Here is a 27,113-nt window from a genome sequence, read left to right as displayed (position 1 = left end):
CCATGAAGAAAGTGGCTCTCTGCTTGTGGCATGCTCTCCCCAGGGAGGTTCGCTCGGCACCTTCATTATACACCTTTAGGCACCAGGCAAAAAACATTCCCCTTTAACCAGGCCTTTGGTTGATTGGCCTTCAATACCCTTTTTAAATGTGGTTTTTTTTGGGGGGGGAGGTGTTATTTGGTTGTTCCACCCTGAGACCTGTGGGTATAGGGTGGTATGCAAATTTAAGAAAAAATAAAAATGTTATATACAGTACTTTCCAGCTGGCAGCAGTTCCTCTTTGCCATCTGGACAGAAAGGGTTTAGGGGGGGCGCTCCTGAAAAATGCTGTAATTCACAGTGAGGCACAGAGGGAGGGCTTCCAGTCACTACTTCTGTGCAAATAAATGTAACCATTGACTGCGTGCCAATTTAAATACGGCCCCTGACTGTATGCTAATTTTTAACAACTGAATTTAAATAGAAAACGCTGAGCAACCAAACGAAACAGCTGCAAGTTTCATCAGCTCAACCACACACCCCACCCCTTTTATTAATTAATATGTTTCAAGTGACTTAACAGCGGGCAAACTTTTGCCAAAGCCAAAGGATAGCTAGGGACATGGGGATCTACATGTGCGCTTGCCTTTACGGGCTCATCGTTGCCTTCCTCACCTGCTACTTTGCAAGTCCTCCCATTGGGTTCTAACACATAACCTTCATCACAGTAACATCTGGAAGACCCTCGTTCGTTGTAGCAGTGCTGGCTGCAAAACCCTGGAGGGTCACATTCGTTGATGTCTTCGCAGGTTTTGGAGTCGTTGGCCAGCTGGTACCCAAAGGGACACGAACACTGAGCGCCAAAGGGGCCTTGGATACAGTCGTGTGTGCACCCGGCATTATTATCCGTACAGCTCTCCTGGTCTGCAAATAAATGGGAGAGGGACATAAACCAGCAGACATGGGAGCCTCTCAATTCCCCTAAAATATATAAAAGGGAGTTGTAACAAATGCAAAGCAACAGTGCCTGCTCTCATGTAGGAGTAGGAGTAGGGGCCTCCATATATTACAATTAGATTCCCAACTCCCATCTTCCCTGGCTGGGCAGGTTGGGAATTCAACAATATCTGCACTAAATAAGTTATAAGTAAAAGGAATGTATACTGATATGTATACATATAACTAACATGTTTGAGGTAAATTCTGAGCCAATTTGGCAGGTACAGTGGTACCTTGACTTACGAACGACCCGACAACCGAATTTTTCAACTTACGAGCGGGGCAAATGGCTGCACGCTTACGAATTTCTCGACATCCGAACGGAAACCATGGCAGTTTTAGATAGGGTTTTTTCGACTTACGGATTTTTCCGTTTCCAATGCATTCCTATGGGAAATCGCGTTTCCAATGGCGCTTTTCAACTTACGAATTTTTTGACCTACAAAGGTGCCTTCGGAACGGATTAAATTCGTGAGTCGAGGCACCACTGTATTAACATTTATAGCCAGCACGGAAGGCCTGCTTTTCCTGTGGGCTGTCATTGCTGAAATGCCATCCACGTAGTACCAGAAGCAGTAAAAGATTTTGAAAGATTATCGTCAGCTAGCAGGCACCTGAAAATTACAGCCGGTACTCCGAATCCTCAAATGGCATAGCAAGAAAACTGATAAACAGAAAGCCATCCTGGTTTTGTTGTTGTGGGGTGGGGGGTTGGTTTTTTTTATTTAAAAAAATTAATAAATGACAAAAACATTACTTCAAAGTCCCAGCTATGGTTTCCACATATGAACCACAAATCCTTTGCTGCCTAAACGAGTTCTCCCCACCTACCACTCCCCACAAACTAATTGAGGTGAATATGGATGTTATGATGAGATGCAAAGTCAAAATATTTCGCTTTTTACTTCATGATCCTTTCAAACACACTCATATACTCTAGCAGGTTACTTCCCTCTTGCTAGCGTGATGTCTAGAACCTACATTTTTTCTTTAGCAGCAAAGGTGGTGAACCTGTGGACCTTCAGATGTTGATCGACTACAAATCCCATCATTCGTAAGCATCGGCTATCTTGGGCTGAGGCTGATGAGAGCTGGGGAGTCCGGCAACATCTGAAGGGACACAGTTTCCCCACCGCTATTTAACAAAAACACAAATATGGATCCGTTTAGGAGTCTAAATGTAGGCTGCAAGAAGCTCAAAAGGAACCTGGATTGCCCACCCTCTCCCACCAATAGCACATAAAAAGGAATGGTTTAATGCCAGAATTAGGAATTATTTTTACATAATCAGGTATAATCAGGCTTATTTTTACATAATCAGGTATGCAGAGAGAAGAATACAGGTTCGGTGTAGTTTAAATCTGAGTTGCTGGTTCTTTCTATCCCCCCACAAGCTCAAGGTGTCAATTTGAAGATAACGTGAAGTGAGGACAAGAACATATGGATAGTACAGAACTTTCGGCTCCCCATTGAACCCTTTTAAGTGACTGTGCCTGTGACAGAGAGGATGGGGTATGGTGAACATGTAACAAGGGTTTTCTGCAATTGCTTTCTACCTCAGCCTGTTAAATGTCTCCCCCCCCCCCAAAAAAAAAAAACCAACAACCCACAAAATGATCCTGAAAGTTGGGGGAATCCCCACAGAGATACGTGATGTGACAGAAGAGCCTATAGTTAGAATGAAAAATCAGCTGGTTTCATGTGCACATGTGAAAGCACTTCCTTTGCATGCACACATAGAATTCTGAAGATGCCCAAGTGAGCAGAGTGGAGATTTATCTGAAATAAATAAAGTCCGCTGAGCTATTGAGGATGAATATATGGCTGTAACATTCTGGAGTTTCCTCCTCAACTTAACAACCCTCAATAAAGTTTGTCGGTTCAGGGAAAAAACACAAATCCAAATCCACAGTCTTTGAAACCTTCTCAGGAATACCTGTTTCTGTAAACAAGCCCTTCATTAACAAATGAAATTTGGTGTCAAAATATTAATCTAGTATGCTTTAGACTCATACCTGGCTGAGGCTCATCTGAGAATGTGCATTGATTAGAGAGAGAAAAGGAGGAAAGAAAGAAAGAAGTTACGATTAAGTGTAAATCAACACTGACAGCAATCATCACAAACACAACTTCTGGCCGCTTGCCATTTTTTGAGATTATCATCAGATAAAAGTTAGAAATTGTACAGAAAATATTAAAGACCGGATGAAATTTAATTTTAATTGAAAGAAACTACTGATTATGTCCCAATCTCATAGACAGTGAATTTAACAAGTATTTGAAGATATAAGCAAAGTTTGAAACACATTTAACATATTAAACTTAACCGAAGCACTGCGGCAAATAAGGAGCATACTCACAGTCTTGCACAGTTGCAAAAGGCCTGCAAATTATGGTGGGGCCATGCAACTGCGGGCTCCAGGTATTGCAATTGATATACAGTCAGCCCACAATTTATGCACATTTAACTTGTGCACATCAACTTTATGTGCATAGCAAAAAAAATAAAATTAAAAAGCAGACAGACAGTGGCAATCCCACTTGCCACTGAACCCAATGTGCTTTGTCTATATTCAATTTTGGCTTTAGGCATGATCCCTGGAACGTAACCCCCCACATTAAGTTGCAGGTTTACCGTACAAACAAGTATATTATACTTCATTGTGACCTCTATGCATTTTAAAATTTATTATGTTGGTATCCCACTCTTCCTTCAAGAAGCTCAGGATTCCATATATAGCTGTTCCCATTTTACCTTCCACATTGACCCTGTAAAATAGAATAGGCTGAACCTAGGATTTTCCTGCCCCATCCAATATCCAGGCATCTTGCACGTCCATCCTGCATTTGCCCTTAAAAAAAAGTTAACTTACTGCACAAGGGCGATTCATCAGCTCCATTAGGGCAGTCAGCAAGATTGTCACATACTCTGCTGAGGTTTACACACATGCTGTGGCCAGGACATTGCCACTGCCAGCTGGGGCACCGGAAAGGCTGAGTGGGACAGTCCCTCTCGTCACTCATATCGCGGCAGTCGTTGTCACCATCGCAGACCCAAGCACGGTAGATGCAGTTCCCATTGTCACAGTGGAAAAGGGAAGGAGGGCAGGTCCTCGGTGGGCATCGGTGATGCTCATCTGAGCCATCCACGCAGTCGGGGTGCCCATCACATTCCCAGTTGGCAGGGACACAGTTGCCATCCGACTGACACTGGAACTCATTCTGATGGCACATCCCAGGTGGCCTCGTGGCTGGAACAGAGTCATACGAAGCATGTGGGAGAGGGTCCACGCGTTGGTGGGAAAGCAAACAGAGCTGTTGCATACATTTCAGACACAAGGGGCGGCAAATTTTTAGAAATTAAGAGGAATTGCAAAAGGACCACCCTTGACACGACAGAATGACATATCAGAGACTAGATTCAGGTAGGTAGCCATGTTGGTCTGACGCAGTCAAAATAAAAATAAATAAAAATTGTCCAGTAGCACCTTAGAGACCAATTAAGTTTGTTCTGGGTTTAAGCTTTCGTGTGCACGCACACTTCTTCAGACACAGATATCAGAGACTAGTAGCTACACATTCCATTTAATGTCTGTGGACAGCAGCAATTTTACTTATATGTATGAAAATATAACCAAACGTTTTGGATATGCTTTAATATGAAAGCTTGCACCTACCCCCCCCCCCAGCCTTTGCCTGAAGTGTGGGACGTTTTTCTATTGCTAATTTTATTCCTTTGCTAACCATGCTGTTTTAAATGTGCATTCTGTATTTCACTTCCTTTTAGTACTGTTTTATCTTGAAATGTTTCAGAAAATATTTTAAGTTTCCTGTTAATTATGTTGCTCTGAATGTGTATTTTGTATCTTGTTTTCTTCTATAATGTTTTATTTTGGAATGTTCTCTTTGATTGTTTTGATGCAGGTTGTAAATTGATTTAAGATTTTTTTCACTTAAAAATATAAAGCGGTATGGATACTTTGTAGTCATATAAAAAGAGTTTTCATTTGTTCAAACATCATTCCCTCTTGCTGCCATTATAGTGTTGATATTTCTTCTTCTTTCTGTATTTTTAAAAAGGAATTTAGTACACATCTCAATGAAGCCATTAGGAAAACTCTTGTTGATTTCAATGTGTGAATTCTTTCTAAAACTATACACAAAGCAGTTCAGTTCAGTATAACAAAATCTTGACTCAAATTTGGATTCAGAAGACATGTGAGATCTAACCTATGTCATGTTATTATTGGAGAATGCCACTTTATTATGCGCCTCAAGCTGAGTTATTGCAGACATCTCAACTTGTTTGCAGCCAGTGTGTTCAATTTTTTATAATATTTCGCTAGTAACAGGGAACCTTATCATTTCTTATAGTCAGGACCAGTCCTGTCATTAAGGAGAGTGAGGCAGCTGCCTCGGACAGCATACTTTGGATGTCATGAAAGGGCAGCAAATTGCTAGTTGCTCAATCAATTATAGATGTATTTTTACTGCCAAGGAGGACAGGAGGCGCACGTGGGATTTTTCTCCCTCAAGTACTTGGGTAATAAGTAATTTGTCTTGGGAGGACGGGCATCTGCTCTTCTGCCTCAGGCAGCCAAATGTCTTGGGTCAGTTCTGTACTTACGACAACCAGCCTCATCTGAGTGATCGTTGCAGTCAAAGACACCATCGCATTGATAATAATTGCTGATACACTGGTCTCCACTTGCACATTTAAACTCACTGGAAGTACAGTTGTAAACTAAAATGAAAAAAAGAAAGATCATCTCAGGTTTCACTCGGTGTCAAAATTTTGGACAGTTTCTCTGCCGATGTACTAAGAGCGAGAACATGGCAGGCAGTGATTACGACTAAATACATATCCCTGGGGATTCTGGAGAACAGGAGGCATGCTTGCATCGCCCATTTCCCTGAAGCACAACACCCCCCTGAAGACGAAAATGTCAAGTGTAAGGAGGAGGCAGGTTGATACTTAACTGCAATCATGTTCATCCGCTCCATCTACACAATCCCTGTCACCATCACACACATAAAACAGATCGATGCACCTGTGATCAGGACACTGGAACTGACCAGGCTCACATGTCTCTGTGAAAGCTAAAAAAGACAAAACACCAATTAACAGAATGCAGTGGTACCTCGGATCTCAAACGTAATCCGTCCTGGAAGACCTTTCAAGTTCTGAAACATTTGAAAACCGAGGCGCAAAGGGCGGCCTGCAAATTCAATTGAGAAAATTGAAAAACACACAGCGGAAGCCGTTTGGCTTCCGAGGTGCGTTCGAAAACGGAAGCATTTACTTCCGGGTTTTCAGCGTTCACGTTCCAAAATGTTCGTCAGTGGAGATGTTTGAGAATTGAGGTACCATTGTACCTATTTTCCTATAGCCCTATTTTGCATTAACACACTATGCAGAATATTATGAGCTACACTTTGTGCAGCACCATCTGAAATGTATTTTCCAAGAAGGAAAATCTCCCTGGATTTCTCCACCTATTTCAATGTTAAGTGTGACTAGTTTAGTCTAGAACCAACATAGGAATCTGCCTTAGGAGACCACTGGTCCTCCTAGCTCAGTGTGGTCTCTAGGCTTTCAGGGGGGAGTCATTCCCAACCCTACCTGCGGCTTATTCCTACTAAGCATGCTTACAACAGTAGCCAGAGCTGTGTAGAAGCTGAGCCGCAGAGAAAGAAAAGCAACTACTTTGAAGAGGGGGCTTAGGGTACCCTGAAGCCAAACTACCTGGGACTGTTCAGGGCCTAGATGGGGATCAGATGGACACTGCTTTGGGTTTTAAAAAAAGCAGGAGAGGTTTAGGGCTGTAGCGCTGTATCCTCCCTATTTGAATGCTTACTGCAGTTTTTTTCATCTGATCCGTCACCGCAGTCATTGTCTGTATCGCACAGCCAGATTCTGGGAATGCACTTGCTGTTGTCACAGGTGAACAAGGCCTCCGGGCATGAAGTGGGGCCCTGCGTAGGGCAGTGGAGCTCATCGCTACTATCGAGACAGTCATTGTGCTTATCACAACGCCACCGGTTAGGAATGCACTGGCCGTTTCTGCAGGTAAAGGCCGACGAAGCACAAGAATTGTCTAAACAAGAAAACAAAACGTTGAGAAGATTTGAGTTAGAATGCCACCAAAACCAGCCTTCCTGGCTACCACACAAAGTTGTTCCACTCAATGTAAAATCACAATTGTGGGGGGGGAATGAGGGGGAGAAAAGTCATTAGGTCTGAGTAACATAAATGGTTTTTCATTCTATTGCCTATTACTGGTGTAGGGGTTTGTGTCAGCATCATGTAGGTAGGCCCTTTGTTTATGTATTTATTTATTTTTACTGAGAATGCGAGCTCTCTTTTCCCCCAACTGCAAGATGTCTATGACAAAATTGTCTCTCACTAAATGTAAACAAAAAGACGATGGATCGAAAGTGGAGACAATAGGTGCACCTTTCCCCGTTTATCTGTTTGTTTTGTTACACACAAAAAAAATCATTAAACTAATTTTTAAAAATAATAATAATAAATGGTATTGAAGGCTTACACTATGTTCTCTGATTTGTTGCAATAGGTGGACTGCAACTGAGTCATTTTTTGAACAAAAGAAGTGACTTCGGGGGGATGGGGTTTACAAACGATACTTACTGAGGGACCCACAGTTCTGTTCATCGCTGTTGTCGTGGCAATCGTCCACACCATCACATCGATAGTACCTGGGTACACACCTGCCATTGCCACAGGAAAAGGAGTATGAACCACACTGTAAAGTGGGAGGCTCGTTGGATGGGTCTTCCACACAGGTCAACTGGTTAGAGCTCAGTTTCATTCCATAGGGGCAGCCACAAACCCGCTGAAAATTGGGCACTGGGAAACAGAAGTGGCTGCAGTCTCCATTGGGATTTGTTGCTCTGTTACAGTAGTTATTGCCTTTGAAAACACAATGAAAGATTAATTTGGAAGATTTGCAACACCATGGGAACATTTACAAAACACCCCCTTTCCCGAAGAAGGAAAAGATTTCTGAGGAACGAAAGGTAAAGGTTGAAAAGTGAAAGTGGAAGGGCAAAAACTTGGGAATCTGTGAAAATGTTTAAAGGAGTTACATAATGCTACTGCAAATCAAGATGCTTCGACATGCATCCTTGAAAAAGTACAATAGATAAGCTTACCTATTTGAGACTGAGCATTATATGCTTTCACGTGCATGATATTATTGATTCCCCTCCTAATAATAGTCATTTCTCCTCCATCAGACTTTCGGACCCGAACTATTCCACCAAGTCTCCAGTCAGTGAAATATGCATAGCCTGCAATACCCCACCCAAAAACCAAAACATTAAAGAGGTTATTATTATATATGAACAACAGGGATGTTCATGTCCCAAAGCTGACTGGGCACATGTACTGGTTTGCATCCAAAGGTGCCCGCCATGAGCCATGTTTGTGGGGTGGGTGGGGTTTTTATGGATTCCACTTTTTCTGCTGCAGCCCCACCCACCACCACCTGCTGTTCTAGAGGTTCCCCCAACTGGAAGGAACAAACTGGAACAAACTGGAAGTGCAGTACAGAGAAGAGGGAGGCAAGAAAGTCTTGTTCCATTAAGCCGATCTCCACTTAGGGACGTTAGGGTGCTAGTCAATTCTCAACTCTTCCTCAGAATTAGTGTGTATCCATACTGCAGAAGTGATCTCTGGACGATTGTAGAATTTCACATGGGGAGTTGGGCGATGCAGCACGAAAATGAATGTGTGGTGTGAGGTTCAGCCTATTCCTCCACATACTTGCTCCAGAAAGAGGCCATGGTGAATGGCATGGTGAATTTGGTGATATGAGCAAGCGACAACAACAGCTTTTACAGCATGGAGTTTCAGCACCAACATTATTTCCCTCGTTAAAAACAAACAAACCCAACCAACCAACAACATCATACTGGAAACCAGACAGAAAACTGGCCAAAGCTGCACTTGCAGCATCAAGAGTGTCAGATACAAGGCTGAAACCTGCATTTTCTGTTTGCGTGTGTATTACAAAAGCAAAGGAAGAAGTGAAACCTCATAAACCGGAGATAAGGGAACCTGAAGCCACCCAGATGTTGTTGGGCTGCAACTCCCACCATCCCTTACACTCTGGGACATGCTGACTGGGGCTGGTGGAAGTCGGAGTCACAACAACACCTGCAAGGCCACCAGTCCCCCAGCCCTGTTGTAAACAATCCTTTTGCAAGAAATCCTGCATTTCAAAGCACTGCAACCTACTATATTCCAAAAGGCTTTCATACCGTGAGAGACTGTGAGGGCTCAACATAGATACTGACCTCCAAAGATAGCGAGACCAAACGGATGTGTCATCTGATTAATTCGTTCCAGCGTCTTCCTGTCCAGCCCATCAAAGGTACTGTGTTCAATCTTATCAAAGAAGGCATCCACCCAGTAAAGCCTTAAAGAACTGAAAGGAATGACAGTTTTATTTGAATTTTTACAGAAAGGTAGTTTGCCTGTGGAGACATGCAGGTGGAACGTATATTCCTTTGTAAATAATTCCCATCTAACTGCTTTTCAACTCAATGGAGGTTTCTGCACCATAAACATCCAGTGCAAAATTAGTATTTTGATGAAATGTTCCAAAATCTGCCTTCCACAAGTCCCTCACTGTTTTCGCTGCACCCCTTTCAAATTAGGCTTCTTCCTGGAAAGCCTTCCCTGTCAGTTGGGGCCCACACAACAAATGTCCTTTAAAAGTGTTTTTTTTGGGGGGGGATATGGGTTTGTTTTGGTCTTGTTTTTTAGTATGTATTTTGTGTTTTTACTTTGCATTTTTATGCTGTGAACTGCCCTGAGATCTTCAGATAAAGGGCGGTGTACAAATTTAATAAAAAATTATAAAATTATTATGATTCAATATAGCCATTCAGAGTTGGATCCGTTGCATAAGCCAATTCAGAATGAGGGCAATGCTTTCTGGCTCAGCAATGCCCTCACTTCAGAGGTGTGAACCGTTTCAATCTCCTTTCAAAGCACACCATGAGGCAGGGAGGACACTGAAAAAAAAGGTGCCTATCACTACAGATCAAAGCTTTGGTTAAGGTGCCCTCTCCCACCCTTTCAGCCCAGCCATAACTGAAAACTTAAATCTGTTGTTCGGAATGGTATTTCATAACTTACTTCCCTACCATCTAAAGTATTTCAACTTTTGGTGGCAAACTAAAAGCATCTGTAGTTTGCAAGAAAATGACTTGACTATTGGGTCATTTTGATGCTGCATTTGCTGTAGTGTAGAGATTATTTCTGCCATGTCCGCTGGTTGTAGAATATATCTGCTTTTAAAAAATCCTTGTTTTGATTTGATTTGTTACCTCCAATCAATAGCTAAGCCGTTAGGCCAGCCAAGTGTTGTGTTCACAATTGGTAAGGCATGTGATCCATCACTCCATGCTCTCATGATCTTAGCAGGCCGGAACCAGTCCGTCCAAAATATGTATCTGGAAATAAAAATAAAATGCACTGAAACTACAAATAGTCATCAAAATGTTGATATTTCTCCTCAGCCGGTCACCCTGCAGTGCAATAAAAACCAAACTAAAAACCGTCTTTTAGACATAGTGCTTACCTAAGTTCTAACACTTGTTCTTGCTATCGCTTACAGCGGAAACAAATTTTAAAAGCAAACTCAACTGAGCTCAACACACACTCATTCACTAAATAAAAGGATAATAATGGATTGGATTCAGATTTCCCTTGAGTGGATTTCACGGGGCACTACACTGAAGGAAGGGACTGGCAGGCAATTTTCATCTATTCCTCTTTCCCCTTATGCCCCCCACAGTGCCATTTCCCATGATGTTCCAAGGGGCACTGTGACCCTGCAGAGTATTTTGGGAGGGAAGTGCAGGGGGCTGCAAGGGGAAATCCATGGAAAATTACCTAGGGATAACTTGACCCTAAATAATAATAGTAATAGTAATAGTAGTGACCAGTTTTCACCAAAACAAAAGTTTAACTCAATAGAGAAGAAAGTGTCAGCCATATTGCTAAGAACTGGAGCATTCCCTCCCAATCCATGATGGATAAACAGCAATAAATAAAAGCATTATGATCTTGTTAAAGATCTGTCAACAGTTAACAATATGGAAATAAGGAAATAGATAGGAGGAAGATTTTTCCATAGTATAATCAAAGTTACAAGACATTCATAGAAGGTTTAAATTGGCCTCTCGCCAAGAGATAATGGGAACTGACTCCAGCTGCGTAACCAAGTGCCAGGAGAGGGAGCCCCAGCCATCAGAGGCAGTACGCCTAACCATGGTAATAACCTCAGCATGGACTTTGCATTCTGTAATAACTTCTTTTCCCTCTACAGAGCAAAAACATCAGGCTGGGATTTGGCCCTCAGAACGGAGAATCAGAGACTAGGTAAGCGAAAGACATGCTCCAACACTCCTCCAAGAGAGTTATTTATACAGATAACACTGTGGAGATAACAGGAGCTCTTATGCTGCAGTGAGTTCTGTTCCAATCCAAAGAAAGAGAACAGTTCAAACACTTCTTGGTTTTTTAATAGATAATTCTGCTGAATACCCCTTTTGTGTTGATTTTGTACCACCTTGCTTTTTGCTCTGGGTGTTGTAACTGGTGCCAGGAGAACAAGGCAGAGGGGGAGGGATGCCTGAGCAAGGGGAGAAGAACTGAGATGGGAAAAGGAGGCTCCTGGACTGAAAACAGCAAGAAGTATTTTTGAAATACAAAACCATATGGCCCTTAAAACACACACAAACAGTATTAAAAAAAAAGTTGGAGTCAATCTACAGTTTCAGAAATATCATGTGGTACACCCCTCCTGGACCTGGTTTCACTTCAGAATGGAGGCGGTGGAATGGCATGGTTGAATACACACATTTTTAATAGCAAACCTGCATGTGGAAAAACAGGTTACAGTAGAAATCGTTTCTATAGCATTCAAGCTTTCCAGACTATTGACACAGAGGAGCATTCTAGCACATGATGCACTGCCTGCATTATAACACAGCAGCATCGCAGAGGGGCTTTACCTCATTATATTTCTGAACACACATTTGGGTGCTGAGACTTACCCAATAACAGGATGAACCACTATTGAACGAGGGTTATTCAGATTCTGAACTATAGCTCTTCTCGATTTATCAGCCAATCTCATGACACTAATGCTCCTATATGGAGGGTCCGTCCAGTAGATATTCTTGGAGATCCAATCAAAAGCCAAGTCTTCAACTCCTTCCACTCTGTTGGCTACAAGGATTTCCCTGCCTAGTGTTCATATAAAAGGGACATAAAATTTATCAAAAGGGGAATGGGGATCTTTCGATTTAAGTGTTATATGATAAATACTTAGCTATTTGTTTAACCACTTCCCCTCTGCAATCCCCAAAGTGAGTGGCCAGTGGATGGGGAAGTAAGCAGTAGATTTCTATCTCATCCTGTGTTCATTGCAATCAACGCTGCTTCCGTTCCGCTACAGTTTGATTTCCACTAAAACCTATGTTATAAAACCTATTTGCTATGGCCAGAACCTAATTAATTAATTCCAGTGAAAGGGCAACATCAAAACCAATGCAGACTACAGCATAGCATTTGCAGACTAATAATAATGATAGCGAATACTGCTCCATTCCTGACGTAGGTTGAACATGCGAATTACGGCAACTTCTACTCCCATTTCCATAGGAATTCTATGGAATCCCTATCTATAGCTAAGTGGTAGAAAACATTCTCTGTATGCAAAAGATCCCAGGTTCAATTTGCTGTTAAAAGGAACTGAGGAACCATAGTTGGGAAACATCTCAGGCCTGCATTTTAGATTTAGAAGGTGATTGGGCCAGATCTGGCCCCTGGGCCTTAGTTTGCCTACCCATGCCTAAGAGCCCAATCGCCTCCTAAATCCAGCCTGCAGACGATCCGGGAATCAGCGTGTTTTCACATGAGTAGAGTGTGTGCTTTTATTTAAAATGCATCTCTGAGTTATATGTGGGGCACAGGTATTTGTTCATATTTTTTTTTCAAAATATAGACCGGCCTCCCACAAGGTCTCTGAGGGACAGTGGACTGGCCCCCTGCTGAAAAAGTTTGCTGACCCCTGCCTAAGAGCCTTGAAAAGCAGCTCCCAATCAATGCAGACAGTACGGAGCTATATGGGCCAGCAGTTTTATTCTATATAATACAGTCTATAGAGTTGAAAACAGCAGTTTTGCTTTGTAGTCTGAATCAATGGGATCAATAGCAATTATTACCCATTTTTTCCTGCTCAGTTCAAGATGCTAAGATAGGCAAAGGAGGAAATAAAAACAGAGAGATTTGCATCTTACCTGTCCCATCTGTTTTTTGTTTATAAATTATGTCCTTAATGGTATCAGAATAGAAGATAGTATCCTCCTGGGCGTAGAAGTCAATCCCAACAAAATAGGAAGGGGTCCCTGTCACAGGGATGATCACATCTTCCTGGGTGGAAAGATTGAATGGGATTCCACGCACAGCTAGCTGGGATGAGAAGAGCAGAAACTGCTGCACAGCTTTAAGGAGAAAGAACAGGGGGGAAAATCAGCTTCATTACTTCAAGGCTCCAATGATCCTAAAATAATAGTTAGTTGAAGTTAATTAATGCTTTTAAAAACATAACTGAGAGGAGGAGAATATATCCTTGCAAGAACATCTACCAGAAAAGACTAATTCAATTAAAAATGAAAAGTGGAGAACAGAAAATTACAACAAACTTATATACAAACTTAAACAAGTGCCCAATCTAAAGGTGTGGTGTATGATGTTGTCAACTTGCTGAAACTAATCAGGCCTTCATCTGGCCAATACCTCCATGAGACACTGTCTAAAAAACCTATGTTGTGAGATTTGTGATGGAAGAAAGATGGAATATAAATGTGATAAATAAATAAGGGCTAAACCCAGCAATAGAACTCTGCCTGCTCTGGATCACAACAGAACCCAATCCCACGCCCAAATCATTTCTGAAATGAGAAGTACATGTAGTGGATGCAAGCCAAAGAACTGGGATGGGCTGCAACACAACAGTTCCCACCACATGGAATACTTTTGGGGCAAACGCAGGAAACATGCATAACACCCCTATGGGGAGATGTGAGTGGTCCCACATGCACTCTGCTACATAATGGTGCACAGCAGCTGTGAGGATTGCACACACTGAAACTGAAAAGCCAGCTAGCAATACAGCCATCCATAGAAGCATTACTTAAGAGAGTCAGCATGAGTCCTTACCAATGCAACGTCGTCCGTCAGCATGCAAGTCAAAGCCCAACATGCATTTGCAACGATAGCCAAGACCATCATTATCTGTTTTGTGACTGAGAACACAGATCTGCTCACACCCTCCATTATTGCTACCACAAGGATTTCTTACTGGAAAAAATAATATGGGTACAGCCTTACCAAATTAAATCAAATGTTAGGTTTTCATGATGCTTTAAAATTCATTGGTACTTTTTACCTAAGTGCATGCAGAACATTAGGGACGAAATATCAGCTTTCCTCTACTCATGTTGAGTGCCTCCTATAACACATTTTACATGGTCAACTCCTGTTAAATCCGTTCAAATTTCCCAACCGTCTAAGCATTTCTGAATAGATTCTCAGCATATTGCAGACTCACAGATTTTGGTTTATTTATTTTTTCCAAAAGTAGTTTTTCTTTCTACATATCAAGTACATTTAAATCCCACTGATTTAAAAGAGAAAGCTAAAAGCATTCCTCTCTCCTATTGAAAACAATGGGACTTGAATTGCTTAACATCTTGGATCAGAGGCTGTCTCACACCTAATTCACCTGAAACACATTCATTCATTCATTCCAGCTAATAAGGAAATGCCGCTCTCCCCTTTAAGAGTAGTTAGAACAGTATGCTTTAAAAAAAGAAAATTACACACACACACACCATAGCTGCCAAGTTTTCCCTTTTCTCGCGAGGAAGCCTATTCAGCATAAGGGAAAATCCCTTTAAAAAAGGGATAACTTGGCAGCTATGACACACACACACCAGACCCTCCAAGTGTCCATATTTTCCAGGGACAGTCCCGAATTTACAGAAGCTGCCCCAGTTTCTGATTTGATCCTGAAATGTCCCGGTTTTCCTTAGGATGTCCCTATTTTCATTGGAAAAATGTTGGAGGGTATAGAGATAAGTAACTTATACAACCTTTAGAAGACATCTGAAACCAGCCCTGTTTAGGGAAGTTTTTAATTGTTTAATATTTTATTATGTTTTTATATATGTTGGGACCCAGGTGGCGCTGTGGTTAAACCACTGAGCCTAGGGCTTGCTGATCAGAAGGTCGGCGGTTCGAATCCCTGTGACGGGGTGAGCTCCCGTTGCTTGGTCCCAGCTCCTGCCAACCTAGCAGTTCAAAAGCATGTCAAAATGCAAGTAGATAAATAGGAACCGCTACAGCGGGAAGGTAAACGGCGTTTCCATGTGCTGCTCTGGTTTGCCAGAAGCGGCTTTGTCATGCTGGCCACATGTCCTGGAAACTATACGCCGGCTCCCTCGGCCAATAATGCGAGATGAGCGCACAACCCCAGAGTCGGTCACGACTGGACCTAATGGTCAGGGGTCCCTTTACCTTTACCTTTATATATGTTGGGAGCTGCCCAGTCAGATGGGCAGACTATAAATGATCAGATTATTACTATGGAATAGGATGTCCCTATTTTCATCAGAGAAATATAACACTCTCTCTCACTCACTCTCTCACTCTCTCTCTCTCCCCCTCCCTCCATGCCAATATACTTCAGAGGCTGGCTGAGGCCTAGAAATCCTCTTGTAAAGGGATATGCCATACACAGACCTTCCAAAAAGATGATCAGCACTGCCAGCTTTAACAGCACTTATCACTTGGAAGATAGGGCAGGGTGCTTAGAATTAATATCCCAGCTGCCAACCTGTAAATAAGTATGCTGCGATGTGTATGTATGCTGGCGATCTACCACCACAGTCCCTCAAGTGTGCAGTGATGTCAGAGCTGACAGTACTGCTACCTTCGACATCAAGGATGTGACCAAACCAACAAGGAGAGCAGCCCAAACTGCTAGATGCACGAAGTATCCCTTGCCCTGCATGCTGTTGTCATATCCATTGGGCTCCGTCTTCCCTTACAAGTGCAAAGATTCCGTTACGTTGGAGATGGGGAGCCCAAGGGCTTCCAAGTCCTATCCGTCACAGATGGCATGGTCGACGGTAAGGCTGCAGTTTAGCCAGACATGCCTTACATCCGTTTGGTTGTATTTTATTCTTTGAAAGCTTCAAGGGAATAAGGCACTGAATGAACATCACCCATGCCAAGCCTTCGTGCAACACAGTTATCACAACTAATAGCCAAATCCCACGGCATCCAATCGCACCTTCAGCCATTTTAAAGAGGCTACTTCCCTTTGGCTCCCTCATTTGACTTACCATAGGGCTGCCTGAGAGCATGATAGACCGCCACTCCGTACGGACGCAAGGAAGACTGATAAATAACTTGTGGGTTAGAATCCTCAAATTTATTAGCTTTCATCACCGCCATCTTTGTCCAGTCGGTAAAATACACATTGTGCTCAAAAAGGCTTATTCCGTAAGGATGAGGAATCAATGAGCCTCCGTGAGCTATTGTTCTCCTGTTTGTGAGTCAGAAAGAATTATTTTTCATTAACAAAATCTGAAAACGAAGACTTGTAGTCAGGCAAGATCAATATTACATTCAATCTCTGGTTAAGGTGGCTTCACAAGGGATTTAGCAACTGACCTGTGGAATCATAAACAAATATGTGCAGTGAGGGTCAAAGAAGAAAAATCATAGAGGAGAAAACTATTGGAATAATGTAAAATTGAGAAGCCTGTGAACAGGACATCAAGGAAGGGTTATAAGGGAGGTCAGCTACATGAGCTTTTTTTATAAAAAAAAAGAAATTAAAGGGCTCCAACCAATAAAACCAATTTAACTGCTTTACTGGATCAGATTAAAGGCTCGTGTAGTTCTGCATCCTGTTCTCACAATGTCGAAATAGAAGACTATGGGAAACCCACAAGCAGAACCTGCACACAATGGCATTCTCTATATCTACAATTCTCAGCAACTGTTCATAATAATAATACTTTTATTATTTATACCCAGCCCATCTGGCTGGGTTTCCCCAGCCACTCTGGGTGGCTTACAGCACATATTTTAAAAAAATTTGAAACATCAGATGTTAAAAATTTCCCAATACAGGTCTGTCTTCAGATGTCTTCTAAAAGTCAGAGAGTTAGTTTATTTCCTTGACATCTGATGACACTGAACACAACCATCAGGACTAGTAGCTACTGATAGCCTTAATGGACTTTGGAATTGATTGTGGCATTCATTATGAAGCAAGGCTATTGGCAGATCCACACCAAACATTTAAAGCAGATCCACCATACATTTGAAATATATGACTTCCCCCAAAGGATCCTGGGGAGTGTAGTTTCTCCCTCACAGAGGTAAATCTCCCAGCGTCCTTACTAAACTACAGTTCCCAGAATTCTTTGGGGGGAGGAGCCGTGTGCTTTAAATGTGCATTTGGGTGTGTGCTTTAAATGTATGTGTCAGAAGAACTGCTGCTGTACTACAGCCAAACGAATTGAAACTTTTGCTTAAAAAGTGCATTTTTTAATGTTATCTTAGACTGAGTATGCTGATTTTATATTAATAAACTAGCAACTGTTCCTCTCTGGAAGGAATGTTACATCTGAAGCTCCAGGCATCAAGAAGTAACAAGCTTTTTTATCTTAAAGGTGGGGGAGAGTATTCTATTTGCGTTCTTGGTTCACTAGACAGTGGAAATTACCTTGAAAAGTCCAGATTACAAGGAAAAACAAAGATAGGACTTTAAAATTAAGTTCTCCACTGTAAACAAAAGGAGCAAATGGGACGGAAGGGGCTGTGTGGGTGCCAACTCCCTGGCATCCAGAGTTGTGCAGAGTTGTGTATTTAGGGATTGTCGTTTCCAGGAGGGATCCCTTCCCCTCCCCTACCAATCATCTCAGGATCAACATTTGAAGCCCCAAAACCATTCGCTTCCCGTACCCAAGGATATACAAATCAACATGGACAATGAAATAACCTTCTCCACTCCTACAAATACTAGGGATCAACACAATATTCTTATCCTTATCCTATCCAATCAATGCATGCAACAAGGAGAGCCTACCACTTTTCTGTTAATAATTTAGCCCAGGAGTTGCCAGCAGAGTCCTTCAGATGTTGGTTGACCACAGCTCTCATCAGACCAAGCTAGCATGGCTAATTGTAAGGAATTATGGGAGTTGCAGCCAAAGAACATCTGAAGAGGTTAGCTACCCCTGGACTGTTACTGCTCACAGATCCAGGGACAGTGGTGAATATCTTTTAAAAAACCAGATGTTTCATAATATAGCTTCAAATATCTACCCATCTGCTTTATAATCCTGTGTGGATTTAATGGAAATCTATAACACACAACGGGGGTGGCGCAGAGCCTAGGGCTTGCTGATTAGAAGGTCGGCGGTTCGAATCCCCGCAACAGGGTGAGCTCCCGTTCCTCTGTACCAGCTCCTGCCAACCTAGCAGTTCGAAAGCACATCAAAGTGCAAGTAGATAAATAGGTACCGCTCCGGCGGGAAGGTAAACGACATTTCTGTGCGCTGCTCTGGTTTTGCCAGCTCCTTTGGCCAATAACGCGAGATGAGTGCTGCAACCCCAGAGTTGGTCACGACTGGACCTAATGATCAGGGGTCCCTTTACCTTTTATAACACACAACTCTCATAAATTGGAACAAGCGATAGTACAAATAAATTAACAACTAAAAATATTGATTAAACCTCTTCCCACCTCTGCAGTCCATCGTAAGTTACAGTTTCGATGTAATCAAACCGGCTATCCACCCAGTAAAGTCTCTTCGATACAATATCCAAAGTTATCCCAGCAGGCCAGCCTAATTTTGTTTTAACCAAGTCTAGGCGGTTTGTTCCATCCATGAAGGCTCTTTCCACTTTCGGATCACCAGAGAGACTATCCCAGTCTGAGAAAAATAAATAACTATAAAAGGAAAGAAGAAAAGAAAAATCCTCTCAGTCTTCATAGAAATACTAGAAATAGTCTTGTGGCACCAGACCAGCCACTCTGCACACTGGCCAAGAACGGACACAGGAGGAACTAGGGGTAATGTACATACGTATGTACATCAAGCCATCAAGAAATGCAAATTCTTATCACATCAGTCCCTCAAACTGCATGGAGGAGCTCGCCAGTAATGCCCTCTGTCCCATGCAGAACCATTGCAATGAGAAGACAATTCCCAGCATCTTATGCCAGCTTATTTAATGTATAGAGTGGCCTGCCATCTCCTGCCACAGACATAAACACAGTGAATTGCACCATACTCCTTCCTCTTCTCTTGGATTCAGCAAAACGTTCCTATCACGACTCTTGTACTGCTGCTCCTGAACACAGTTGTTACAGAAGCGAACAAAGAAATGTAAAGCAAAAGTATGCAATTCTGCAAGAGGAAGAGAACAAAGAGCTGAAAGCTCTATACCAGGGACGTCCAACTCCCAAGAGACTGCGATCTACTCCCGGGGGGGAAACTAGCAGCGGTCTAGCCAGCCAAAGTTTTTGAGCTTTTTTAGGGGGAGTACTATACCCGGCAGCGATAACTCGCTCTTCCGTCTTTGCGATCATGTACGAATGAAGGACAGAGCGAGGGAGCAAGGCCAGATGATCTTTTTTTCCCCCGCGGAGGAAAATGAGCCCATGATCGTCCGCTAGCATCGGGGGATCAACCTGTCGATCACAGTTGACCGGTTGGACATCCCTACTCTATACCATCATCTGTTCCTATATTTATTCTATAGTCCGTGATATTTCAAAAACTTTATACAGTTTACAAACGGAAGGGATTCTGTTTAATTCAGCATTATAACTTACCCAACAGTAGGATCGAGAGCTATTCCTCTAGGGTTTCCCAAGCTTTCAGCAATAAGAGTTACTCTGTTAGTTCCATCCAAATTTACCATATCAATTCTGTTGACACTGGTTTCTACTATATAGAGCTTGTTGTTAATCCAGTCCACAGCTAGGTTTTCAGGTGTGTCGACTGAAACGTTTAGAACTTCATGGATTTCTGAGCCATCAATACCAACTGAAAAAACCTGAAAGTAAAGTTTGAATTACAATGGTGAGGTCTTTGGACATTTAGAGCCCCCTCTGAATACAGGTCTAGGATCAGCGATTCCCAAACTTCAGTCTGCACTGACCACTTGAAATTTGTTGAGTCTTGGCAGATCCCTTAAATTATTTTTCTGCCTGCTGTAGCAATTGTAATGTGCCGCATTAGATGGCATGTGGTTTTCACTGTATTTCACTCTATGTTTCCTTTATTTCTTGTATACTGTATTTTATTGTAATGCAATTTGAATTCCATAGAATTCAATACAAGAACAGAATAAAATACAATATAAAAAAATAAAAGAATAAAAATACAATTAAAAATAAATATGAAGACCGAATGTGATGGATGTGCCATCTCCCATCTTCAACCACAAATCCACAGACATGTCATGGACCATCTGAGCGAAGTTTGTGGACCACAGATTGGGAGCCCTTGATGCAGAGAATGGGCTAGAGATGAAGGCAAATGTTATCCACATCACCACTAACCAATTTGTTCTGAGAGAAAAATCCTTCCTGCTCCCCAATATATATTTTTTTGTTTTTTGTTTTTAGTGGACAGCAGAATATTTTTAATGGCATTTGCAAGGCAAGAGAAAAAGCAACTTGTTCTTCTTAACTCATATTCCCAATCTTTTTAAAGTAATTATTCTTGAACCATTTGGATTTGAAGCTGAATACACCTTTTAGATTACATGAACTTAATATAAGCAATGCATAAAAGCAATGAAATAAAATATTGGCCCATAGTACAACACACTGTCAATATTTCTTACCTAGAGCTCAATTATCTGTAATATACTTGAGGAATATTTGATTTTTATCTCCTCAGAGAACACAGTACTTTCACATTTTAAATGATCAAGTTTCAAGAATTTGCAAAGGAAAAAAAATACGCTCAATTTTGAAAGAATGTCTACTATTTCTCTTAATTAGGTTTTTGGACTCCATTTTCAATCATATTAAGAGTTGCTCAAGATAGTACCATAGCATAATAGCGTGCTTTGTTTGATATATCACATGTAAGAGCACAGCCTGCAAGTGCGGTCATTATCATAAAACCATCTCAAAGTTCGTTTTTGTTGGGAAACAAAGGAGGGCCCTGCATCTGTTCCGAGAAATGAAAAGTTATCAACACATCCTGCTCTTGGATCCCTCTGCTCCAAAAATGCCATTTTGCTCGGCATTTCAACCTACCTTATCTTGCACTGTATCTGTCCAAAATACTCTACGCAGCTGAAAATGAAAGTCCACACCGACAGCGACTCCACGGTTCCGGGATCTGACTAGAGTCTGAAAACTGCGTCCATGAAGATCTCCAACCAGCAAATCACGGCCATTAGAAAAAATAACTGAGGCAACTCCGGCTGAAAGAACAGACGGCATTAATGTGACATTTATTGTGCAGTTGGGCATTAGCTAGAAAACTACAGAAAGGATGGGTAACAACCAACAGTTAACTGTGACAACTGTGTGTACCACCAGTCTATAAAAAATCACCTTACGGGCATACCTATTCTATAAATTTTCTAGAATCTGATTCTCTACGGCAACCCCAGTATTAAGGCTCAATTTACACATGAAACAGAGGGTCATGATTCCCAGATTATCTGGTTAATGGTCTATACAGTTATCTGCTTGAATGAACAGGTATTATGCGGTTCATATCATAGCCCTATTCAGAACATTTTTTTCATTTTCTATTGCTTCTTAGGTCAATATATAACCAAGACCCACCACCACCAATTCATACAGGTAACTAACTATATTGCAGAAGTGCCCATATGGTTACACATTGTGGAAGAAGCCACATACCTGGTGTACCATGTAAATTGGGTCTCATTCTCTGGGAGAAGATGAACTAGTGCAGTGTTTCCCAACCTTGTGCCTCCAGATGTTTTTCAGACTACAATTCCCATCATTCCTGACCACTGGTCTTGCTAGCTAGGGATGGTGGGAGTTGTAGTCCAAAAACATCTGGAGGCACAAGGTTGGGAAACACTGAACTAGTGCACATTAGGGTGATGACTTTTTCATTTTTTTTCCCTCAAAAATTATTTCCTGTAGCACAAATGGATGAACTTTTGCCTATTAATGACTAAAATGAGGTATATTTCATTGAAATATTTAAAATGGTTACGCACAAACAGTTTTTAATTTTTTTGTATGCCGTTTTACCATTTCATAAAATTGTATGAACAATTCTATATATATTTCGTATCAAATTTGGACACAACACCACATTCCACAATGGGGAGTGTTCTTAGCAACATAGGGTATACAAATGTCACACCCGCGCAAGGTAAAAGCCCCTTTTGGGGACCTCAAAACTCAGCCAGCAGACCCTGCCGGGCATCCTGGGAAAAGAACCTACAGGAGAGGTAGCAAAACATTGTCCTCTAGCGGCGTCTATACTGTTACTGCAGCTAAAAAAAAGCTTCATTGTGTGTTTGATGACCCTATATAATGTTGTATATATGTGACTCTAAAGCTTGGGTTCAATTTTATATCTGCTTACAGTGACTTCAAAAATGGTCAAAAAACTGATAAATAAAAATTTTTAAATCATTTTGTGCATGAGGTTTTTTTAAAAATCAAATCTCTTTGAAAGTAAGATTTTATCTAATCTTTAATGAAAGCTCATCAAATTATGATACAGGGAAATGAGGTTGTAAAAAAGTCATCACCCTAGTGCACACATTTTAAGCGCCAGGCGAAAATTATTCGTTCCTCTTTCACGACTTTCATACTTTACAAATATGTGCATTGTGTGCAAACCTGCCCAATTTAAAGCACTTTTCAGCATCACTGATTTATGCTGTGGAGATAAATGCACATTTAAGAAAGCTGCCACATGCTGAGCCGGACAACTGGTCCACCTAGCTCAGGCTGGGATTTCTTTCTGGAGATATAATGATGGAATGTGAAACCTTCTGCATGCAAACCATGAGTTCGGCCGCTGAGCTATGGTCTTGTTTAAACCTCTCCCATCTAAATCAATGGCACTTAGAAATCCTTCGTGGCAGAGTGGGGTGTCTTTGTTTTCATTGCTTGGTGAAGGACCCTGGGGGGACTTGCCGCCTGGTCTTCCAGCAACAACTGGCTAATAGGTAAATAGATGGTGACAGCAAAGTGCTGGGAGGCCTTGCAAAACTTTAAGCATCCTTGCATTACACTCAAGGGCATTCCATTTATCACAAGCATATAATCGGCTTTCCATTCAAGCACCTGTGAGATGACAAGATAATGTTCGCTTTCAAAGCATCGCTCAAGGGAGAAAGATCAACTCCCAGAGCTCCTGGCTTACATGAGGTGTTGGCTCGGCAGTGGCGGTGATGCTCCAAGACGTAACCTTCTGCACAGTGACACCGATGGTGGCCAACGCGGTCTTCGCACACTTGGTCACAAATGCCCCACGTCTTGCAGTCGTCGAAGTCTGTGACACAGACAAGGTTGCAAACATTGCCAAGCACATTCTGTCCACAGAATCCATCACTTTCTTTCTGCCTATTTGCAGGAGTCCTCTCTTACACAGATGCACTTGCTTGCTTACTAACAGAAACATGCCCATCAGATTCAGATGTTATAAATGCATGCCTCTTCCATATTTTCCAGGAACTTAGGATCTAAAAATACCCAAGACTTCTGAGAATATTTTGAGTAAGGGGTCCACAGGATACAGCAGCAGCAGCAGCAGCAGCAGCAACCACAACACCCAGCTCCTCTATGTGGTTGCATTAAGTTTCCATTCTCCTTAAACTCACCCGACTGATGCCCATCTTTGGAAAAACTGCTGCCTTGGCTAAAATGTGGGCTGCCATTTAATAAAGATGACACACAGTAACACACAGCATGTAATGCAACAGGTAGGACATTGGGTTTGAACCCAGGTTTCAAGTTCAAACACCGGCTTTTGCTGCCCAGCCATGGAACAAACTGGGTGCCCTATTGTCAATCACAACTCCTCAGTGCTCAGTCTACCCTGATCAAAATGAAAGAGAGATAAATTTAGATAAATCAATTTATATGCTCAAATGCTTATTCAAACCAATCCCGAGCACTCGGTCCACTTATTTCACGATAAAAACTCACAGCAACTCTAAATTAAATCAGAGGGAAGTTAACTTGCTCTGTGATTTGGGGAAACCGCCTTTCTTAAAATGATGGGGACTGCAATGCCAGTATCTACGGGAAACTTCACAAAATCATGCTTTAGCAGAAGGGATATGTATAACCAATTTTTTAAAAAAACAATTGTGCGTTTTTATTAGGGGTTTCTCAGCTGCACTAAAATCTTAACAATAAAGCAAATCATCTAAGTTTTGTCTTCTGACATTTCAGATATCACCTTGAAGTCAGACTTGCCTCTTATTCTCTCATCTCACAACATTTATAACAGGAGCAAGCAAGAACCAGATTATTGACACTAATTTGAACTCGACTTTCAGCATTAGAAGCTTAAACTCCTCCATCTCAAAAACTGTAAGGACAACTGAAATTGGATTACTTAGCAGGTGAATGGCTTTTCGTTTGCTATCTGAGTGAACCAGAATGAAGAACAAACCAACAGACAAAGATCTAGTCCTCAGGGAGGATGGCTTGTACCACTTCAGACGGGGCTCCCAAATTTGCACACTCTTTCAAACAAACAAACAAAATTATCCACACATAGGAAAAATAGCCTGACAGGAAGAAGACTGGACCTTCTTCTCTGCTAGTTAGTTTTCTGAATGGTGGAAATGTATTATATGGGAGAAAATTCAGCTGAGCAGCCCTCCTTCTGCCATCTATAGTCTGAAGTGGTACTGTCAATATGCACCTTAAGAGAACTAGGTCAAAAGGTAATGGGGAGGATTACACAACCTTATTGTACTAACTTACACCTTTAAGCACCACACACTGCAATACTCTGCCTTGTCACGCATGCAAAAAGCCCACTGCATTCACTGGGACATCACCGTATATATAAAACTGATGACAAGAATACCACAACAAGTGAAAAAGGCAAGTAAAAAAGCACTGGCTGTGCTATACATTGGAAAGCAAGCTACCATTTTTCCTCCGCTGCATTAGAAGTAAAGCCCCATTAAAGTCCAGATATGGGGCACAGCATGCCTATCCAACAGAAATTCACAGCACCCGAAATGCATTGAGCTACTATTTAGCAAAATGCAAGCTCAACCACCCCATTGATACTTGTCAAAATGGCCTTTATTGGGAATAAAATGATTAAAACTATTCATGCTTCACGACATCTAACACAGCTTGTGTACCTGTTTGTTTTTGGAAAACATTTCTATAGATTATGAAGAAATATCCTGCAATCAGATGGTCATTGGTGTTCTTACATTCCCATCAACAAAACTATGAATAACTTGGAAAGCATTATAAGCATCTCAACAGGTTCCACGTTAATAGGGGTGTTAAGCAACTTTTTGCTGAGATGTGTCAAGTAACGGTTATAAAACAGGCAAACTTGAAGTTAAAATGCATGAAACTGATTGCTATCAGGCAATCAATCAATGGGGTACAATATCAAGCAAATCTGAACCCGTGGGTCACCACAACAAAACAAAACAAAAGGGTGGTGACAATAGCTTTAGAAGATTGAGAGTTCTTAACATCCATGACAATTGTGGGGAGGGAGTTTAGAGATGAACGATCAGTATCTCAACATTATTCACTTACCAATGCAGGTGCGGCTGTCATTGCTGCTGATTATGTATCCTGCAGGACAATAGCATGTTCCTCCAGAAGGGGAAGAGTGACAGCGGTACTGGCAGCTCAACGCCGCACAGCGAGATATGTCTGCCAAAAACAAAATCATTTTGAATATCACCCTTAAGACAAAGTATGAGCAGCTTGGTTCTGCAGACTGAATTGTACAGGTATCTTGTTTGTCTGTCTGTCTGTCTGTCTGTCTGTCTGTCTGTCTGTCTGTCTGTCTGTCTGTCTCTCTCTCTCTCTCTCTCTCTCTCACACACACACACACAAACAAACACACTGTTTCAGCAAACAGGGAACAAATGGGAAACCTTAACTATAAGCCAATGTGTGCACAATGCAAAGACATCACTTGAGAAATGGGGCCATTTTGCACCATGAGCTCAACCAACAGCTATGTTCACAGGCCCCGTCAAACAGATGACTACTACTGTGCGATGCAAGCTTAGGAATTGCACCCCAGTAGTTATGTGTTTGATGATTCCAGGTAAGCATTCATCTTAGGGGACTGCCACTGATCTCTGTAGACAAACCATACTTAAAATTAATGAGGAAACTTTTATGTGGAAGAAGCATTGCAAAAAAATCAGAAAGGGTGTCCCAGACTTTGTGAATGCAAGTTAAACAAAGTCTTGCTCCCTTCTCTTCTTTCCAATACTGGGTTCTCAGAGATGAACCATAGTTGCCTAGATGGCAAGACTGATCCTCCATACACTTTTGCACGTGCTATTTACTCACTGCAGTGTCTGCCTGCAGTTATGTTTGTTTCATCTTCTCTGCCTGGGCAGTCCGGAGTCCCATCGCAGACTTTGCCAATTGGAATACACTGTCCTGACAGAGGGCAGGCCCATTCACCAGGGTAGCAATCTCGATGCCCGCTCTCTAAGGAACAGAAGAGAGAATCATTACACAATATCAAATAGTATTTCAGGTTTGAAGAAGCATTTGTTATTTTGAGGGGTGGGGTTGTCGTAAGCTATCTGAAGTGCAGCATAACTAGAAAAGCCTCCATCAGCCAATCTTCTACTTCTGTCTGCCTCTCTCTTTCAGCTTCAAGGTACTCAAGGAAAAAAAACTTTTCTACTATTTCCAGCGACCAATTCACACATTGCGCAGAAATGAACCTGGGTTTGCCAACAAGGAAATGGCTGCCTCCAATCACATCTCCTTGACATGCCCGCTTGTAAGATATTCCATGTTTGC

General features: G+C 41.8%; 1 protein-coding gene across 2 annotated transcripts in view; it reads right to left on the bottom strand.

Moving 5' to 3' along the window:
* LRP2 (LDL receptor related protein 2) overlaps positions 1 to 27,113 on the bottom strand; it is a 139,288-nt gene that overhangs the window by 70,053 nt on the left and 42,122 nt on the right. For both annotated transcript variants that reach the window (XM_035133370.3, XM_060280370.2), the window contains exons 8-26: positions 26,649 to 26,792; positions 25,875 to 25,994; positions 23,494 to 23,622; positions 21,384 to 21,553; positions 19,944 to 20,167; positions 18,849 to 19,055; positions 16,432 to 16,634; positions 14,243 to 14,383; positions 13,321 to 13,524; positions 12,073 to 12,265; positions 10,339 to 10,464; positions 9,301 to 9,431; positions 8,155 to 8,292; positions 7,631 to 7,912; positions 6,837 to 7,076; positions 5,959 to 6,078; positions 5,606 to 5,722; positions 3,852 to 4,229; positions 655 to 903 (exon numbers count right to left, since the gene is read on the bottom strand). In XM_035133370.3, the coding sequence (XP_034989261.3) occupies positions 655 to 903; positions 3,852 to 4,229; positions 5,606 to 5,722; positions 5,959 to 6,078; positions 6,837 to 7,076; positions 7,631 to 7,912; positions 8,155 to 8,292; positions 9,301 to 9,431; positions 10,339 to 10,464; positions 12,073 to 12,265; positions 13,321 to 13,524; positions 14,243 to 14,383; positions 16,432 to 16,634; positions 18,849 to 19,055; positions 19,944 to 20,167; positions 21,384 to 21,553; positions 23,494 to 23,622; positions 25,875 to 25,994; positions 26,649 to 26,792 (3,516 nt within the window). The remainder of the gene's footprint in view (positions 1 to 654; positions 904 to 3,851; positions 4,230 to 5,605; positions 5,723 to 5,958; positions 6,079 to 6,836; positions 7,077 to 7,630; positions 7,913 to 8,154; positions 8,293 to 9,300; positions 9,432 to 10,338; positions 10,465 to 12,072; positions 12,266 to 13,320; positions 13,525 to 14,242; positions 14,384 to 16,431; positions 16,635 to 18,848; positions 19,056 to 19,943; positions 20,168 to 21,383; positions 21,554 to 23,493; positions 23,623 to 25,874; positions 25,995 to 26,648; positions 26,793 to 27,113) is intronic.

The sequence above is a fragment of the Zootoca vivipara genome, chromosome 1, assembly GCF_965207765.1.
Source record: "Zootoca vivipara chromosome 1, rZooViv2.hap1.1, whole genome shotgun sequence".
Classification (NCBI taxonomy): Eukaryota; Metazoa; Chordata; class Lepidosauria; order Squamata; family Lacertidae; genus Zootoca; species Zootoca vivipara.
This window is presented reverse-complemented; position numbering and strand designations above follow the sequence as displayed.